The sequence below is a fragment of the Leucopleurus acutus genome (assembly GCF_964270905.1).
Source record: "Leucopleurus acutus genome assembly, chromosome: 18".
Lineage (NCBI taxonomy): Eukaryota > Metazoa > Chordata > Mammalia > Artiodactyla > Delphinidae > Leucopleurus > Leucopleurus acutus.
This window is the reverse complement of record NC_139160.1, coordinates 1481341-1501986: the sequence shown is the minus strand read 5'-3', so window position 1 is coordinate 1501986 and position 20646 is coordinate 1481341. Positions and strand designations below refer to the sequence as shown.

General features: G+C 41.4%; 1 protein-coding gene across 1 annotated transcript in view; it reads left to right on the top strand.

Annotated features, from left to right (window-relative positions):
- MICU2 (mitochondrial calcium uptake 2) overlaps positions 1 to 20646 on the top strand; it is a gene marked incomplete at its 5' end in the record, with an annotated part of 85653 nt that overhangs the window by 17715 nt on the left and 47292 nt on the right. Inside the window, one exon of the mRNA XM_082859726.1 lies at positions 10814 to 10958. Coding sequence (XP_082715852.1) covers positions 10814 to 10958 — 145 coding nt within the window. The remainder of the gene's footprint in view (positions 1 to 10813; positions 10959 to 20646) is intronic.

The window sequence follows — 20646 nt, the reverse complement described above, 5'->3', positions numbered from 1 at the left end:
GCAGCATGTGGGATCTTCCCGGACCAGGGCTCAAATCTGTGTCCGCCGCATTGGCAGGTGGATTCCTAACCACTGCACCACCAGGGAAGTCCCTGTTTCTGTTTTGTAAACAAGTTCATTTGTGTCATTTTTTTAAGATTCCACATATAAATGGTGTCATATGATATTTGTCTGTCTCTGTCTGGCTTACTTCACTTAGTATGATAATCTCTAGGTCCATCCATGTTGCTGCAAATGGCATTATTTCATTCTTTTTTATGGCTGAATAATATTCCATTGTGTATACATACCACATCTTCTTTATCCATCCATCTGTCGATGGCCACTTGGGTTGCTCCCATGTCTTGACTGTTGTGAATAGTGCTTCTATGAACATTGTGGTGCGTGTACATATCTCTCATTTTGAAAAGAAAGAAGTCAAAATGTCATGGTTGATAAGTAATATTGGAAAAGTAACTATCAGAGATTGGAATTTATCACTGTGGGACTTCCACGTTTGCTAAGTGCTTAGTGCTCCTTTCATACTTCTGTCTAGCATTCACCCACTTGTGTTAGGCCTCCCCCCACTAGAAAGGGGATGTCTGTTCATGTGTCACTTTATACAGTGCTTGGTCGTAGGAGACATGTAATAGTTATTAAATAAGTTGATATTGAATGGTTGTAGGAGCAGTTCACAGAGGAGTATTTCCCTTGCGAGTAGGGCAGTAGGCTGAAGTGACTCCATCATTTCTCAGGAGAAGCTTTACTTAGTTGCTCCCAGTTTTCCCAGGAATGACTTTTGTCTCCCTCACTAATACTCTGTCATTTTGTAGAATTTATCGTGAAGCATAGCTTATGCAGTGAATAGTTCTAATTTACTCTGGTAGTATTTTGTTTCATGTACAATAAAAACTCCCTGATTCAGAGTGAAATGGAAAAGTTCTGTCTAATGACTGAAAATTTCCAGTTGTGAAGTTTTCTTTAAGAAGAAAAGATATTCTTTAATTACACCACAGAAAGTTCAAAGACAACAAAACAATTACATTTTATCCAGATTACTGCAAAGTCCAAAATAAAAACCGCAAATGAATAGGTTTTACTACACTTTGCCTGATGCAATGTATATCTGTTGGACATACTGAAAGCATTGTAAGGAAGGGCTTTTCTTTTCCCACTTTTTTCATTAGAAATGTAGAGACCAAAGAATGTTCAACAAAGAACAGAACACTTTTTCCAATTTGTCACTTCATGGATAAAAAGTAGAGACAGAATGGTGAAGCACCTGTTGCTTTAAAGGCAATAAACTAGTGAAATGTTTTCACAGAAGTCATCAGCTTTCAAAGATCTCTTTTATCTAGTTCATATCACTCATTGCTCTTAATTCCTTTGTCACATTTTTTACTGCATTACAAGTAATCCTTGAAAGCCATGGAGCATTTTACATTTAACCAGAACCATGTGGACGGTTCTCACATGTTGAGGATAGCTCCAATCCCAGCTTTGATTCTGCCCCTCCTCTCCCATACATTTAGCTTTAGATGCAGGTTTGAGAAGCAAATCTAGTGGTACTGGGACGGACTCATCCCCGCTCCCATCACTTTCCACCCAGTCCTGGGAGGTTTAGGGGCAGAGCCCCCAGCAGACCCTCAGCAGTGCTTTGATCTCCACAAGCACATTCCATAGGCTCCTCTTCTTCCTGAGGCCGACAGGGTTGAGTCCAAGTAACTTAGGATATCTCCTTCAGGTAAACATTAAGATTGGTACCGTTTAGTCCATTCCTACTGGAATAGTTCTCCTGCACTGCAATAAATAAGTTGGAGTGAAGAGGGGCAAAAAAAATTCTCCCCAGCCTTTCGGGTTGAATAGCTTGAGAATGTTACCCCCTCACACTGCTTTCATTTCCTCACTTAGTATACAAGGGTGATGCATGTCTTTTAAGCATTATGTTAGAACTACATCTTGCTTAATCATTTACTGTGTCATTTTTTTGTACTATCTTCTCTCAGAACCGCTTTTAAGAGGTTGAATCCAGCAATAAGGGCATCATAGTTCTAACCTTACTTAGATTTTCTAACGTCTGCCTTATTTAGGTTTTCTGAAAGAACTAAAACTGACCAATCTCCCCCGAGGTCTTCTAGGATTATTCAAACCTGAGTATATTCACATAGGGCAGTGGCAGATAGGGTAGTAAATTCAGGTCTTTGAGGTTTCAGTGAGGTTTTCCCACGCTGTTTTTGAGCAAATCTGTTGCTGGTTTGTTCTCTGTCTTCCTGGAGTACAGCAGTTTTCATGTTGAATCCTTGGTGTCTGTCACACATGTGGATATTCTTTTCCCTAAATGCTTTTCTCTGTGCTTTTCTTCTGCCTTCTATGTGGTTTTTTTTTCCTATCCGTAGTTTGTGTATTTTCTGTAGTGTTGGTTCTAGTCTTTCCTGTTTCTTAGAGCTTCTCGTTTCATACTGGCATCTTTCGTGTCTACTCCTCTTGTGCGGCTGGGCTGGCTCCCTTTCAGAGGCCTCTGTCATCTTGCATCTTATCTTTGCTCTCGGATGTTTAAAGTGCATCGATCACGTCTTTTGTTTTCTGTGATTTTTTTCTGCTTTCTTTCAGAATTTGATTTTCATTGTTGTTTCCTATTGCTCTGCATTTTCCCAGAGAATTTGGACAGGCCCAACATCAGGTTTTAAACAGATGGTCTAGCCAGATACGTTATTTGCCAAGGACAGTGTGAGTGTATAAGCTTGACCCTTTCCATCTTGAACTGAGCGCTCTTTACCTTCACATCAGACCATTAGCTGCAGAGCAGGATGTTCATAGTTTCCATGGACTGTGGGTCAGTCTGCTGCCTGCGGGACTGGAGGAGGAGCGAGGTGTGTCCTGGCTCTCCTCTGGGCGTTCTGCCTTCCTGCCACACTGGGGGTTAGCGCATCCCCAGGGGTGGCCTTTGCGATTCCCCCTGTTTGGGGTGCCTGCCCCTTTAGAGAAGTGCCCTCGGACATAGTTGCTGGCTTTTTGGTCAGCGTGGCTGTGGACGCAGTATTTTCCTCTGCCCAGCCGTGCCCGGCATCCTCTGCTGATGCCAGCCCTCCTTTGACAGGACGCAGGAGGGGAAAGAGGCATGTGCTGGGTCTCTAGTGACAGCAGCGAGTGACAGGGGTTTCCGGGGGGACTCCCCACGGTCCTTTCTGGCCTGCACATCCCTGCACTTGGGAGCTCTCAGTGATAGCGTTACCCCTGCAGGTTAGAGGAAGTCACCTTCCACAGTGCACCTTCCTGCCATCTGCTCCACAGCTGTCTGCGATCCCAGTGTGAGGGGGCCCCCGGAGGCGTGCAGTGCACACACCCAGGCCCGGCTGCCCCATCCACAAGGGATTCCAGAATCTCGTCCTCTCGTTCCATCACACTCTGGGGGAGGAAACTAGTTTTCATTCCTAGTACTGTCGTGCAGGTGGGTCAGCATTATCAGTATCTATCAATAGAAGATCTTTCTAGAACAGCTTAGAGTGGGAGGTAGGAGCTAGCATCAGCATGGCTGTCCTTATTTTCTGGTTTTCATTCTGGTTCTTTGTCAGGTTTTGGGACGGAGATTTTAAGAAGTTTTACTTACTGCTTTCTCATCAATTTATGGTTTTGTTTTTTTTGTTGTTTTTGTTTTTGTTGTTTTTAATGACCCTTTGATTGTATTAAGAGTTAACTCAGGAAGGTACATTATACCTTTTTCTTCTTTTAGCATAGAGAAAGGACCTTCCCAAATTTTATTTGCAAGTGGATAATCGTATAGATTGAGAGTGAAAACCAAAAATCCAAAGGGAAAAAGAAAACTTGTTTTTTGTAGCAGAGCCTATAAAAGCTGGAGGTCCCGGGACTTCTCTGGTAGTCCAGTAGGTAAGACTCCACACTCCCAATGCCGGGGCCTGTCTTCAATTCCTGGTTGGGGAGCGAGATCCCACATGCATGCCGCAACCAAGAGTCCGCATTCTGCAACTAAAAAAAACAATCCCACATGCCGCAGCTAAAGATCCCACGTGCTGCAGTGAAGATCCCGCGTGCTGTAACTAAGACCCGATGCAGCCTAAATAAATAAATAAATATTTTTTAAAATTTTTTAAAAATAAAAGCTGGAGGTTCCGAGTTCCTCCAGTGCTGGTATTCTCACCATACCCTTGAAACGGCTCCTGGAATTTAACAGATTTTTAGACGCGCATAGCAACGTTTATTTATATCCTATATAAACTACTTAAAATTATGGTTTGCCTTATGATACCTTTTATGTTTGAAAGGAATTGATTTAGCCCTAGGAGATGACATTCAGATTTCTCCTGACATCCTGAAACCTAGGTGTCAGCATACTGAATGGCTATTTGTATAGATGCTTTTCCTGTAAGTGAGAGCTCATCATGACTAAGAATACACTCGTAGTAAGTTTTTTTAAAAGTGACTGTTAACAGTGTTGGAAGATGAAAAGATTTGTATCCTGTGGTCTAATTTTATATGACATGTAATAGTGTTTATGACGAGCCCGAACTATGTCTACTTGTATTTTTCTGAGAGACACTGTGCTTTTACTCACAGTTCTAATCATTTTCAGTTTATATAAGCGTGGCCCTGGTATTTTTATGTAACATACATTCTACAAAGTGCTTTGGATATATATAGTAGATTAGAGAGTAATGCTGAGTTTATACAGCGTCAGCGGGGTATGAGTTATGCCCTGTAAGTGAATCTTCCAGACAACTAAAATTACCCTCGTAAGTAATAAAACATCTTTTTTTAATGCAAGATTTACATTAAAAACAGTTAAGCTACATTTGCACATTTTTAACAAAATGTTCCCTACATAATTAGCAATTTCTAAGTGACTGAAGACCATCATCCCATAAATAGACCTAGTGGCTGTTTGTTGGTCGTCATGACATAGATTGATCCAGACTATTGTGGCCAGGTCTGGCTTGTTTAATTTTTCTCTCCCGTCTCACTTTCAGGCTGTAAGATCTCCCTTCTGCCACTAGTATACTTGACTCTAGCATTTGTAATGTAATGTTTCTAATATGCTGGGATTTTGAGACTGAAAAGCCAAGCGTATTGGATGGATGTATAGACTAAGTGCTGAATCATGGTATGAGATATCCTGCAGCATCAGCCGTGTACCTTCCAGTGTCTTCCGTCTACGCTGGCTCTTGTGTGAATTAAAAGAAAATGCCCACATCCAAGACGGTCTTCCTGGTGCACTGTGTCTGCCCTTCTCCCCTTCTGTCCATTTTGGTCGCGTCCCCCAGAGACTCTCTGCCCCCTGGACCTGCTGCCCAGACTGGCTGTAGCGCGCGTTGCTCTCCTGTTGCTCCCGGTCTTGGCGACTCCTCACCGTTTGCAGCCCAGGTCCCATTTCTCCTGGCCTGGGATGCCTTTGTTAAGTCTTCCAATTAACAAGGCAGTTAATTGGTCCTCTCTCTGCCTTCTCCTACAATTTTTTACATATTTCTGTTAGAGCATTTGTTTGAATTACGACGATCATGATAGTAATGGCTGACCTTCCAGAGCACGTAGTATGTGTATTATTTCATTGAACCACACGGTTTATAAAAGACCCTTTAAGTAGATACTACTGTCTTCTTCATTTTACAGATTAGTTAGGGAGAAGTTACAGCATGAACTTGGCCAAGTGACAGAGCTGGGATTTAAGTCCAGGCAGCTTGATTCCTGTTTCCTCACTGTTCATGAGTCAGCTGATAATTGGTCCTAGGTCACATACCTAGTGAGTGACAGAACTGGAATTTGCATCCAGGGTAGTTTGACCTTGGAGCCAGTGCTCTGAATTGTTTGTTTGCTCTCCAGCATTCCCTTTTGTGAGCTCCTTAAAGGCCGAGACCTCACAGTGTCCATCTGTATATCTGCAGAACAGTGACACATAACAGGTTCTTAAATGTTTGAAGATGAATTTGTGAACTTTTTCACCGCCTGGTATGGAGCAGTACTAACGGCACTAAGCTGGGCATCTGCCCTTGTGTTGTCTCAGACAGAATTGGTTATTCCTCCCCATCCTCCGTCATCCACACTGATCCTCTACCTGCACTTAACCAAACTCAAACTCAGTTTACCAAGCACAACTGACCACAGATACGCCACATTTACACATATCTGTGAGAGAGAGACAGGGGAAACGAGAGAGAATGAGTGCCCAAAACCACATGGTCAGTTCAAGGAATACGCAAACAGCAGCAACAGAAAAAAGCCACCTGAAACGTGCGTGGGAAGGAGGGGAGAGACAGGAGGATGTGGGCAGAGAGAGCATGCTCACGTGAGCAGGAGAGCACCAGGGGAGAGGATGGAAGGGTTGGGGGCAGACAGACATTGTTAATTCTTGATGTTAAATCCATCCATCGGAGCTTTGATCATAGTGGTCGTACATGTGAAGTATGGCAAGAATAAACTTTATAGATAAAAGATTCAAAATGCCAAATTGATCTTCCAAATTCTGCGAAGTAAGCATAAATATATAATACACATCAACTTGTGGTCCTTTAAAATTCAACTGCTGTATGACAAAGGGGACTTAAAGAAAATTGATTTGTTGGTTCGTCAACTTGGAATTAGAAAGGCTCTGGAAATTTCAGAACAATACTCTTCTTTCCTCTGTGTAAATTTTGCTGTAGCGAAGAAACGTGTTCATAACATCCTACTTATTTTAAATTTTATTGAACAAGGGAAACAATACATGTCATTTAGGAAATGGACAACTCTTAGCCCAGGTCTTAAGGATGGCTAATTCTAGTTCTATTCTTTGTTATTCTCTAGAGCCTAACTTAAATCCCACTCTTTTTATGAAAACTTTCTCAGCTGTCATTACCCACACTGATTTCTCTATTTTCCTAGTTTATGTAACCCTTAGAGGAGCGGGCATAGGATAGTGGTTGAGCTGAGGTTGTCATATTGCCTCTATGCTATCCGCTGACTTGCCATGTTAACCCAGGCAAGCTGGTTAACCTTGACAAGCTTTGGTTTCTTCTTTTGTAAAATGAGGCTGATAAAATGAAGTCTCCTATTGGGGTCATTGTGAAGATTGAGTGAGACCATGTATGTAAAGATTTTAGCACCCTACCTTGCATGTGTTTAATTCACATTAGCTATATTGTTAGTGTTTATTACTGTCCTGTTGCCCCTTTGATTAGTATGTGTCCTGTCTCTTCCTGGAGTGCCCTCACACTAGTAGATGCTTGATTACGTATTTACTTGGGAGGTGGGCGGGTAGAAGTTAGGATGAAGGGAAAGACTCTAGTAGTAAGAGGTGGTGACTTGGAGGCTTCCACTATATATTGCATAAGGGAAATGGTGGGATTAGTATCTACACAGGTGATGGCCTCCAACTGATAGCTGTGTCCTCAGTAAGCAGTGTGAGAGGTGGTGGAAAAGATTAGAAAAAGGAGAGACATTGCTAGTGCTGGCAAAGGGAGTTGCAGGATTTGGGGGTAGTAGAATAGGTTTATTTATACTATGAAGTAGCAGAAATTAAAGGTATGACACCAGGTTGAGTTGTAAGGATGTTGGTAGGGGGTCGTTAGATAGTTTTATGCCACATCGCCTACTGGTAGAGAATCATGGTGGTGGGCAAATGTGGAGGTCATTTGCTTGTAAGTGACCTTCTAAATTCATGGTCTACAATTCATATGGCAGTTTCAAGTTCAGAAATCAACCCAGGGAAGGGAGCTTTAGTTTCTACCTTTTCCTGTTCATTGGGGAGGATATTTAACCAAAATCGGAAGGGATGGCAACCCAATCAACCATTATCTAAAATGGCACTGCCCAGGGGGCCTCCCTGGTGGCCCAGTGGTTGGGACTTCACCTTCCATTTCAAGGGGTGCAGGTTCAGTCCCTGCTAAGATCGGGGAGCTAAGATCCCACATGCCTTGCAGCCAAATAACCAAAACATAAAACAGAAGCAATATTGTAACAAATTCAGTAAAGGGTTTAAAAATAGTTTTAAAATAAAAATAAAATGACACTTCCCAGAATAATTGACTCTTCTCAAGAATCTTCAGAAATATTACGCTTATGCAAGTTATAGACGCATACAAGTGTATAGAACATGGTAACCATGAGATGGAGGAATAGTTTTCATGTCTTGCTGCAAGAGAGTGGGAGGTTTGTGTTTTTACTTGTTGGTCATTTTCAGTATAGATTAGGACCAGGAAAGAGGAAGATTGCCACAAGATAGAGGACAGCATGAAAACCAAAAGAGACAGAATAACGATCCATCCTGTTATGAGAGCACTTGAGGAGGATAAATGAGTAATTGGCCCCTTTTAGTTGGTTGAAGTTTAGAAAGAAGAATATGTTTGTTTGCATAAAAGGGATTAAGTGGTTGGTAAAAGATATTTTTTTAACTAGTCATGAACAACTTAGATACAAGATAATATAAAAGAGCCAGCATTGGGACTTCCCTGGCGGTCCAGTGGTTAAGACTCCGCACTTCCACTGCAGAGGGCACGGGTTCAATCCCTGGTGGGGGAACTAAGATCCCAGATGCCGTGTGGCATGGCCAATAAATAAATAATTTTTTTTTAAGAACCAACATTTATTTAAAGATTTGGAAATTCATATACCTATTTCTATATAGATTATTTACCTTTTAAAATCTAATAGACTATATATTAACATTAGTATAATAAACACAAATATTTTTTAAGCTAATAATGTATATATCCGTGTTTAACTTCTTTAGCTCTTCAATACACTGTATTACTCTTGTATCTAGGACTTTGCCAGTGCTGTGACATTTACTGAGAAGACTCTTACCCCTCTCGCTTCCCTATCCCATCTGTATACTTTCTGTAAATTCACTGCCAAGGCACTTAGTACATTCTAGTAGGAATTACTGTTTGTCTTGTTTACCACTGTTTTCCTACAAATACTATCCATTTGATAATATATCAAATGATAATTTATCTACTTCATGTATAAAATGTTCAGAAAATATTAATAAAATTCAATTTTCTGATGACTGAGATAAGAGTATGGACTCATATAATTAAGACATGCCCCTTGAGTTATTTTTATAGTAGTAATTTAAGGGGAAAGAAAAGGAAAGACATGAAGAGGCAAGATCTGGAGAAGACAGGGCACTCTCAGTGCAGTATTATTGAGTGTTCTGTATACGGCCAGTATTCTGGTAGGCACTCAAGGCAGCCAGTTGTCAAACTGGGGAGAGAGAATTAATACTGGTTAGAGGACTGAGATCAGCTAAAAGGAGCTGTTGACGGCTTTGAATTTGGAGGTTTAAGCAACCGGAATTGCCGTTTTTCCCCATTTCAGCTCCACTCAGCACTTACTGAACATGACTTGTGTGTCAGCATGGAAAGGAAGCGATGTGTCCAGGAAGGATGTCGTGGTCTGATTTAGCTTGTTACCTTCAGGAAAGCGGTCCCGAGTGCCAGTGTGCTCTTGGATTTCACAGATGACACGTTCTGAGTCAAGGTTCCTATTTTGACCTTGGCACGTGTGCTGATTGGTATGTCGTCTTCTTCCAGGCTGCCTAGGGCACAGTGCCTAGCCATGGGTAGGAGGATAGTTGTGGTAGTTAAGAGATTGAAACACTTTTGAGTCAGACACACCTGGTTTTTTATCCTGGCTCTGCATTTACTTTACAGTTTTCATATCTACTGTAGTATCTACTGTTCAGTTACTGTGAGGATTAACTAAATAGTCCACGGAGGGTACTTAACTAGTACAGTGCCTAGCACATAGTAAGTGCTCCGTGAAAGGTTAGCAATAAATATTTCAGTATCGTCTCTGTCAGCATTTGGGTCAAGGCCCAGGTCCCATTGTCTAAGGTACAGACTCTGACAGTAACAATATCTTAGCCATTCTTCTTCTCTTAGCACTGTGCACCCATGATGTCAATATATTCCTAAAATCAGGGCCACTGATCAGAATGGATGTACTTCATCTTTACATGATCTGCTGCCATCCTGTCTCCCTGAGCTTCTCTTCCGCCATACCACCCTTGAGCACACCACGCTTGTTCCTGTCCCATGGTCTGTATTCTTTCTTTACCTCCTCCTTGGAATGCTCTCCCTCCAGAGCCCAAGCCCACAAGGCCTGCCTCATTTAGTCTCGTTGAATGTCACCTGTTCAGAAAGGCTCTCCTTGTCCATCCCATTGAAATATTATTTTTTTAAAAATTTATTTTATTTATTTATTTTTGCCTCCGTTGGGTCTTCGTTGCTGTGCGCGGGCTTTCTCTAGTTGCGGCGAGTGGAGGCTACTCTTCGTTGCAGTGCACGGGCTTCTCATTGCAGTGGCTTCTCTTGTTGTGGAGCACGGTCTCTAGGCGTGCGGGCTTCAGTAGTTGTGGCACACGGGCTCCGTAGTTGTGGCTCGAGGGCTCTAGAGCGCAGGTTCAGTAGTTGTGGCGCACGGGCTTAGTTGCTCCACGGCATGTGGGATCTTCCCGGACCAGGACTCGAACCCGTGTCCCCTGCATTGGCAGGCGGATTCTTAACCACTGCGCCACCAGGGAAGCCCCGAAATGTTACTAAGCACTTTCTTATCCTACTTTATATCTCTTCATGGCACTTCTTAGTGTCTTATATTATTTTATACATTTATTCGTTAATTGTCATTCTCCTGTTTGGGAATGCAGGTTCCTCAGGTTAGCCTCATCACTGCTCTGTTTTCAGTGCCTGTGCACTCAGTAAATATCTGTTCAGTAAATGACTTCAAAGTTTGGAGGTTGTTATACCTAAACACTAAAATTACTCTTTAAAGATTATTGTAGAAGTAGCTAAGTTGGGGAATGATACTGAAAAAAATCTGAAATTGCAATTTCTTTTTCTTTTAGAAAAGTGTGGACTCTGGAGAGATGAAAGGGAAACCGTCTCCTCGTAAACAGCGCTTCATGCAGTTTTCCTCACTGGAACACGGGGGAGAGTATTACATGACACCACGGGACTTCCTCTTCTCAGTAATGTTTGACCAAATCGAACGTAAGTTGTGTTTTTATTTTCTAAGTTAAAAAAATCAAATATTAGGGCTGAAAAACCTCTGTTTTATAGAATTGGTAACAGCTTTTCTTCATCTTAATTATCATCATTCTTTGTACCATGCGTTTACTTAATTATTTAGACTTTCAACCCTTGTGAGACTAAACTTTTATTTATTTATTTATTTATTTATTTATTTATTTATTTATTTATTTATCTAAGAAATAGTTGCTTTGTATGTGGGTTTTTCTAAAAAGAGGAAAAGGGCTTCCCTGGTGGCGCAGTGGTTGAGAGTCCGCCTGCCGATGCAGGGGACACGGGTTCATGCCCCGGTTCGGGAAGATCCCACATGCCGCAGAGCAGCTGGGCCCACGAGCCATGGACGCTGAGCCTGCGCGTCCGCAGCCTGTGCTCCGCAACGGGAGAGGCCACAGCAGTGAGAGGCCCGCGTACCGCAAAAAAAAAAAAAAAAAAAAAAAAAGTATCCTAAAGAGAGGGAAAAAATAGGTAAGTTTTTAAATGTCACTAAATAAGTTCTTAATAGGGTAACTAATTCATCCAAGATGTTACGTTTTGGTGGTGTTGATGTTTTAAATTGGGCAAAAAAAAGAAACTAGGTTAGAGCAATTAGGAGGGTCACAGAGGGGGTGGGGTGGTAGTGGGATGAACTGGGTGATTGGGATTGACATGTATACACTGATGTGGATAAAATGGATGACTAATAAGAATGGTAGCCTAATGGTAGCCAAGTAAACATAGAACCTCACACCAAAGGCCTATTTACTGCAGTAATGTTTACCCAGCACATCGTATCTGGCTCCCAACAGTAAAATCAAGTGGTATAATGCTAAACGGCAAAAAGCGCTTACCCAGCACATCGTATCTGGCTCCCAACAGTAAAATCAAGTGGTATAATGCTAAACGGCAAAAAGCGCTTACCCAGCACATCGTATCTGGCTCCCAACAGTAAAATCAAGTGGTATATGCTAAACGGCAAAAAGCGCTTACCCAGCACATCGTATCTGGCTCCCAACAGTAAAATCAAGTGGTATATGCTAAACGGCAAAAAGCGCTTACCCAGCACATCGTATCTGGCTCCCAACAGTAAAATCAAGTGGTATATGCTAAACGGCAAAAAGCGCCATCTGAAGAGGCAGAAGCAGACATCAGAACCTGGTTCAAATATAGCAGGTATTTTGGAATTGTCAGACCAGGAATTCTGAATAACCAGAGTATACTGAGAACTCTAAAAGGAAGAGTTCACAACATATAATAACAGGTGGGTAATGTAAACCGAGATCGGGGAACTCTTAGAGTCTAAAGGAAATGTTAGAAATAAAAACCTCTGTAACAGAGATGAAGAATGCCTTTGATGGTCTCATCAGAATAATCCTCTGGGCCCAGAAAATAATTGGTGATCTTGAAGGTATGTCAGTCAAAATTTCCCAAACTGAAAAGAAAAAAGACTGGAAAAAACAATATTCAGAAACTGTGGTATAATTCAAAAAGTGTAACATGCCCATAATGGCAATACCAGAAAGAGAAGAAAGAACAGAAGAAATATTTGTAGTATTAACAGCTGAGAATTTTCCAAAATTATTAACAAACACCAAACCACAGATTCAAGAAACTCACAGAATACCAAGCAGGATTAATACAAAAATAAACTCAAAATGGATACCAAGCAGGATGAATACAAAAATAAACTCAAAAGGCCTAAATGTGGGATTGATACTATGAAATTCCTAGAGGAAAATGTAGGCAGAACACTCTTTGACATAAATCACAGCAATATCTTTTTGGATTTGTCTCCTAGAGTAATGGAAATAAAAATAAACAAATGGGACATAATTAAACTTAATAGCTTTTGCACAGCAAAGGAAACCGTAAACAAAACAAAAAGACAACCTACAGAATGAGAGAAAATATTTGCAAACAATATGACTGACAAGGAATGAATCTCCAAAATATACAAGCAGCTCATGCAGCTCAATATCAAAAAAACAAACAACCCAATCAAAAAATGGGCAGAAGATCTAAATAGACATTTCTCCAAAGAAGATATACAGACTGCCAACAAACACATGAAAAGATGCTCAACATCACTAATCATTAGAGAAATGCAAATCAAAACCACAATGAGGTATCACCTCACACCAGTCAGAATGGCCATCATCAAAAAGTCTACAAACAGGGCTTCCCTGGTGGCGCAGTGGTTGAGAATCCGCCTGCCAATGCAGGGGACATGGGTTCGTGCCCCAGTCCGGGAAGATCCCACATGCCGCAGAGCGGCTAGGCCCATGAGCCATGGCGGCTGAGCCTGCGCGTCTGGAGCCTGTGTTCCACAACGGGAGAGGCCACAACAGTGAGAGGCCCGCATACCACAAAAAAAAAAAAAATCTACAAACAGTAAATGCTGGAGAGGGTGTGGAGAAAAGGGAACCCTTTGGCACTGTTGGTAGGAATGTAAATTGGTGCAGCCACTATGGAGAACAGTAGGGAGGTTCCTCAGAAAACTGAAAATAGAGTTACCATATGATCCAGCAATTCCAGCAATTCTGGGCATACATCTGGAGAAAACTCTAATTCAAAAAGATACATGCACTCCAATGTTCATAGCAGCACTATATACAACAGCCGAGACATGGCAGCAACCCAAGTGTCCATCCACAGATGAATGAACAAAGATGTGGTCTGTATATACAGTGGAGCCTTAGCCATAAAAAAGAAGGAAATAATGCCATTTGCAGCAACATGGATGGACCTAGAGATTATACTAAGTGAAGTAAGCCAGACGAAGACAAGTATCATATGATACCACTTATAGATGGAACCAAAAAAAAAAAAATACAAATGAACTTACGTACAAAACAGAAATAGACCCACAGACATAGAAAACAAACTTTACCAGAGGGGAAAATGGAGGGGAGGGATAAATTAGGAGTTTTAGATTAACATATACACACTACTATATATAAAATAAATAACCAACAGGGATCTACTGTACAGCACAGGGAACTATACTCAATATTTTGTATTAACCTATAAGGGAAAAGAATCTGAAAAAGAACAGATGTATATATGTATAACTGAATCACTTTGCTGTGCACCTGAAACTAACACAACATTGTAAATCAACTATATTTGAATTTCTTAAAAAAGAAAGAAAAAGAAAATACTTTGAGATGAATGAAAATGAAGACATAATACATCAAAAGTTATAGAATGCAGCTAAAAGAGTGCTTAGAGGACAGTTTACAACCGTAAATACCTGTATTAATAAAGAAAAAGGTCTCAAAGCAGTAACCTAACCTGTCATCTTAAGGCACTGGAGAAAGAAGAGCAAACTAAACCTAAAGCAAGCAAAAGAAAGGAAATAACAAAGATGATAGATAAAGAAAATAGAGGCTAGAAAAAGTAGAGGAAAATCAATGAAGCTAAAAGCTGTTTCTTTGAAAAGAGGTGTCAAAAGTTGAAAAAACTTTAGCTAAATTGACCAAGGGAAAAAAAAGAGAAAACTCAAAACTATTAGAAAACGGTGAAAGAGGGAGCATTACTAACAACCTTAACAGAAGTCAAAAGGATCATAAAGGAATACATAAAGGATCATAACGGAATCATAAGGATCCTAAAAGATCATAAAGGAACACAATGGTGTGCAAATAACTTAGATCATAAAGGATCATAAAGGAATACAATGAACAACTGTATGCAAATAACTTAGATGAAATGGGCAAATTCCATTTTTCTCTGTTTCTGTGGATTATCATTTCACTCTCTTCATAGTGTCCTTTGATACACAAAAGTTTTTAATTTTGATGAAGTCATATGTATTTGTTTTACTTTTGTTGACTATATTTTTAGTGTCATAGTTGAGAAAATATTGCCAAATACAAAGTCATAAAGATTTGCCCCTGTTTTATAGTTTTAACTATTGAGGTTAGGTCTTTGATCCATTTTAAGTTAATTTTTGTAAGTGGTGTAAAGTAAAAGGGTGCAACTTCGTTCTTTTGCATGTGGCTCTCTATCTGTTTATTATTTATTATCTAATTATTTTTATCTATTATCTAATGATCTGATTATTCATTTGTTGAAAAGAGTGTTGTTTCCCCCATTGAATTTTCCTGGCTTCCTTGTCAATATCCAACTGAGTATAAATGTATAGGTTTATTTCCAAACTCTCAATTCTGTTTTGTTGTTCTGTATGTGTATCCTTTGCTAGTACCACACAGGCCTGATTACTGTAGCTTTGTATTAGGGTTTGAAATCAGGAAGTCTGAATCCTCCAACTTTGTTCTTTTTCAAGATTCTTTTAGCTATTCAAGGTCTCTTGAAATTCCATATGAATTTTAGGATGGCCTTTTCTGCTTCTTCAAAAAGCACCATTGGGGCTTCCCTCGTGGTGCAGTGGTTGAGAGTCTGCCTGCCGATGCAGGGGACACGGGTTCGTGCCCCGGTCTGGGAAGATCCCACATGCTGCGGAGCGGCTGGGCCCGTGAGCCATGGCCGCTGAGCCTGCGCGTCTGGAGCCTGTGCTCCACAACGGGAGAGGCCACAATAGTGAGAGGCCCACGTACTGTTAAAAAAACAAACAAAAAAAGCACCATTGGAATTGTGATAGGGATTGCAATGAATAGAAAGATTGCTTTTTGTAGTACTGTCATCCTAACAATATTAGGTCTTCCACTCCATTAACACAAGATATCTTTCCATGTATCTAAATCTTTAATTCTTCCATCAAGTTTTATAGCTTTTACTGTGCAAGTTTTACACCTCTTTGGTTAAATTTATTCCCCAATATTTAATTCTTTGTGATGCTATTGCAAATGGAATTGTTTTCTTAATTTCATTATGGGATTACTCATTGCTAGTATATAGAAATACAACTGATTTATGTGTGTTGATTTTGTATGCTATAACTTTGATAAATTCACTCATTAGCTCTAACAGTTTTTTGTGAATTTCTTAAGATTTCCTGCATAATGAGATCATGTTTTCTATGAGCAGATTTAACTGGACTTGTTCCTTTCCTATTTGGAAGCTTTTTATTTCTTTTTCCTGCCTAATTACTCTGGCTAGAAGTTCTAGTCACATGTTAAATAGAAGTGGCAAAAGCAGCATCCTTTTCTTGTTCCTAATGTTTCTGTTAAAGCTTTCAGTCTTCATCATTGAGTATGATGTTAGCTCTCATATTACATATGTGTGCCCTTTATAATGTTAAGGAAGGTCTCTTCTATTCCTAGTTTATTGGGTGTTTTTACCATGAAAGGGTGTTAGATTTTGTCAGATGCTTCTTTTTTTTTTTAGACCAATTTTTATACTGTTTTTCCACTTAACATTTTTATTTATTTTATTATTTATGGCTGTGTTGGGTCTTCGTTTCTGTGCGAGGGCTTTCTCTAGTTGTGGCAAGCGGGGGCCACTTTTCATCGCAGTGCGCGGGCCTCTCACTATCGTGGCCTCTCTTGTTGCGGAGCACAGGCTCCGGACGCGCAGGCTCAGTAATTGTGGCGCACGGGCCCAGTTGCTATGCGGCATGTGGGATCGTCCCAGACCAGGGCTCAAACCCATGTCCCCTGCATTGGCAGGCAGACTCTCAACCACTGCGCCACCAGGGAAGCCCTGTCAGATGCTTCTTTTGCATCCATTGAGATGATCTTGTGGGGTTTTTCTTTCATTCTATTAATGTGGTCTATTGCATGGATTGATTTTCATATCTTGAACCACCTTGCATTCCAGTGATAAACCCCATTTGCTCATGGTGTATAATGCTTTTAATGGACTGTTAGATTCTGTTTTCTAGTATTTTTTTGAGAAATTTTACACCAATATTAGTAAAAGATAGTAGCCAGTTGTAGTTTTCTTTCCTTGTTTGTGTCTAGCTTTGGTATCAGAGTAGTGCTGGTCTCTTAGAATGAGTTCACACATGTTACCTCCTCTTCAGATTTTGGAAGAGTTTGAGGAGGATTGGTGTTAATTCTTTAAATGTTTGGTAGGATTCACTAGTGAGACCATTGGCCCTGGGCTTTTCTTTGTTGGGAAGTTGTTTTTTTGTTTGTTTCTTTTTGTGGTATGCAGGCCTCTCACTGCCGTGGCGTCTCCTGTTGCGGAACACAGGCTCCGGACGCGCAGGCTCAGCGGCCATGGCTCACGGGCCCAGCCGCTCTGCGGCATGTGGGATCTTCCCGGACCGGGGCGCGAACCCGTGTCCCCTGAATTGGCAGGTGGACTCTCAACCACTGCGCCACCCGGGAAGCCCCGTTGGGAAGTTTTTGGTTACTGATTCACACTCCATACTTGTTTGGATACATTCACATTTCCTATTTTTTACTGTGTTCCGTAAGTTTCAGCATGCTGGTTTATAGTGTTGTTCGCATTCTCTAGTTCTTTACTGATCTTCTCTGTGGCAGTTCTGTCCATTGTTGAAAGTAGAGTATTGAAATCTATTATTGTCGAACTGTCTTTTTTCCCTTCAAGTCTGTCAGTTAGGCAACTTTCTAAAAGCATATGAAGAGTGAGATCCCATTTTTCCTTGTTTATATATATGTGTAAGTAACATACAGTCTGCAAGGATATTCGCCACATTGCTAGTAGTTCACTCTTACTTTTGGAATTACCAGTTTTTGTATTTTCTTTTTGTCTTGTAATTTTCTAATTCATCAGCAACAAATATTTATTATTTGCATTAAAAAGAAAAAGTTAAAAATATGTCTTAGGGGCTTCCCTGGTGGCGCAGTGGTTGAGAGTCCGCCTGCCGATGCAGGGGACACGGGTTCGTGCCCTGGTCTGGGAAGATCCTATGTGCCGCGGAGCGGCTGGGCCCGTGAGCCATGGCCGCTGAGCCTGTGCGTCCGGAGCCTGTGCTCCGCAACGGGAGAGGCCACAACAGTGAGAGGCCCGTGTACCGCAAAAAAAAATTTTTTTAAAAAGTCTTAAAGAAATCTACATTTAGAAGGTGAGTGAAGCAAGAAGAGCCAGTTACAGAGATTTTTTAAATAAGACCATTGGCCACGGATGAGAGTGCACTGTCATGGGAGCAGGAAGTGTTTGATCAGTAGTGTGGTGTCCAGAAAGATCCAGTAGAATGGGAATTGGGGAGAGGCTGTTGGATTTGGTCATCAGCATGGGTCACCAGGACCTTTGGTAGATCGGTGTCAAGAGAGTGGTGGACAGTTAAAGAAAGAATTAGAAAGAAATGAAAATGACAGGTATAGATTGCTTTTTCTAAAAATTTTTATCTGAAAGGTACAAAACAGAGAGGATGATATTATGAAAGAAAACAAAGGATAATGAAAGAATTTTTTAGAAATACTTAATAGGCAAACAGTTCTTGTTTATCAGAAATGTCTGTGCTGTGACCTATATTGTAATTTATTCTAATTTTTTCATTTAGGGTTTCAAGTGGAGGTTGTAAAAGCTTGATTAGCAGAATATTAACATATCATATACTTGTAAACAGTATGTGTTAATGTCTGTTTTCTCTTTACCTGACTCAGTGGTTCACTCCTTTGACTTTCTCTCACAAACATTTGTATTTTCTTCCTCATGTAACAGGAGCTATTTAGTCTTGTGCTCAGTGTCGTCGAAGAATTTCCCCCCGTTTTACGTTCTTTCAAGAATTTTCCTGGGAGTTCCCTGGTGACCTAGTGGTTAGGATTCCGGGCTTTCACTGCCGTGGCCCAGGTTCAATCCCTGATTGGGGAACTGAGATCCCACAAGCCGTGCAGCACAGCCCCCCCACCAAAAAAAAAAAAAAGAATTTTCTCCCATTTTATGTTCTTACAATTGAATCGAAGTTTTACTTCGCTCTACTTTGTTTTAGCCATAGACCCGGGTTCTTCTAATGAAGTTCAAAGTTTACATGGCTTTTTCTTTCTTTCATTGTTGTTGTTTTTATGCAACCCTTGATTCAACCAATTTAGGTTCTTATAATGTTTCCACTTTATTATTCATTGGAATGCAGTTAAACTCTATCAGAAGGCATTTAGCTAAATGAAGAATTGAGTGATTTTGAAGGCTGAATAATACATCCTTTATGCATATGATGTCCTTCCTCTTCATTTTTCATCATGGATAAGAAGACGAAGAATCTTGGTTGCATTCCTACGGATCATGATGAACAGCAAAACAAGAAAAAAGGGAGGCACCCCAATGACCCGTGATCCTCATGTGTAAACAGAAAGAAATAAAGCAGTCTGACATGTATTAGCTCCTAAACTCATCTTTACCTGGTATTTATCTTCCTGGACTTCTTACAAATAATATACTTTATTTATGATGGGGCTTATTTGAACCCTCTCCCCACGCCTCTTTCAGGTGGATGCTGGCTCTTTGTTCTCCTTCATTATTTGTTAGGTTTGGGGGAGATCAGTGTCACCCTAATCCCTTATTGCACACTCAGAAAACCATAAAAACGTGCTCCTTTCAGAATTAGGTTATCTAGCTAAAACACCATCTTCCCTTATTTAAGTTCTTTTCTATTGAATTCCAAGCTTTGATGCTGTTTTCTACTAAATGTCGTTAGCCTTACAGTACTTAGTTCTCAATTTTAGTGACCTTCGTTCTTATCATTCACCTCCCATGTCCATTACTTAGAATTGCCCCAGTTTTGAAATCCCAAATTACAGAATCCCACTTTACCCACTTTCTCATACCCAGCATACCTATTCTTGACTTCATAAAAGCTTCTGCTCTCAGTTATCCCATTTTTCCCAAGTTCTCAACTCCTTCTGGACCTTCTTCCTTCCCTGTAGCCACATGGTTTGTCATTTTGTCACTCTTTAATAATTGCTTCCCAGTATCTTTCCCCTTTGTCCTTGTTGAACCTAGACTGCTGTGAACTGTTGGAGAAAATCCCATGGTTATGCAGATTGGAGCCACTAAATTCATGTTCTTCAACTTGGCCTAGATTCTCCAAGGCATTTACACATCGCTGCCTAGCCTTCTGCCAGCGCTGCTCCCTGCCCTGCTGAGACTCGTTCCTCCACCACCCTCTCTGCATCTCCTTCCCTCGTTCTCTCTGCCTCTACCGTCTCAGTGTCTGAAGCTTACAGACCCTCTTGTGTCTTTACTTGCCTTGACGACCCCAGCACAGTCAGCCCCGCCAGCTACTCGCTTTCTAGCGGGCGGCCCCTGCGCTCGCGGCCTGCACCAGTCTGGCTTCCTGCCTCCCCTCTCTGCTGACTATTCTCTTGAACGTCAGCGGTGGCCCCCAAATGGCCAAGACGGGCGGCTGCTGTTCGCCTGACTCTTGACTGACCCTCTAGCAGCACTTGCTGCTGTGGACGTCTCTCCCTGGGCACCTGTGGTTTTGTTCTCAGCGATGTGTTCCTGCCGTCTGTTTCCTTTGTGCTTCCTCTTCCTACCAGCGCCTAAATGCTCCCTCCCTTCAGCGCTGCTCCCTTAGACACAGTCCCCCAGGGGGTTATTGTCGCTTCAGGGTCTTTCGCTGTCTCAAGCTCTCCGCTGGCCCCTAGAAGCTCTGGTCTCGCTGTGCATCAGGCACTTACATTCGTGCGTTATCCCCACAGGCATCTGGAACTCAGCGCATCCAAAACTGAAGCCCGCTTCCTCCCCATCACACCCTTTCCGGTGCCCCCTTTCCCTGCGGTGGCGCTCCCCCAGCTCACTCAGGCTGTGGGGAGTTTCCGTGGACATGTCCAGCTGCCTCATGTTTTGTATCTGCTCCGTC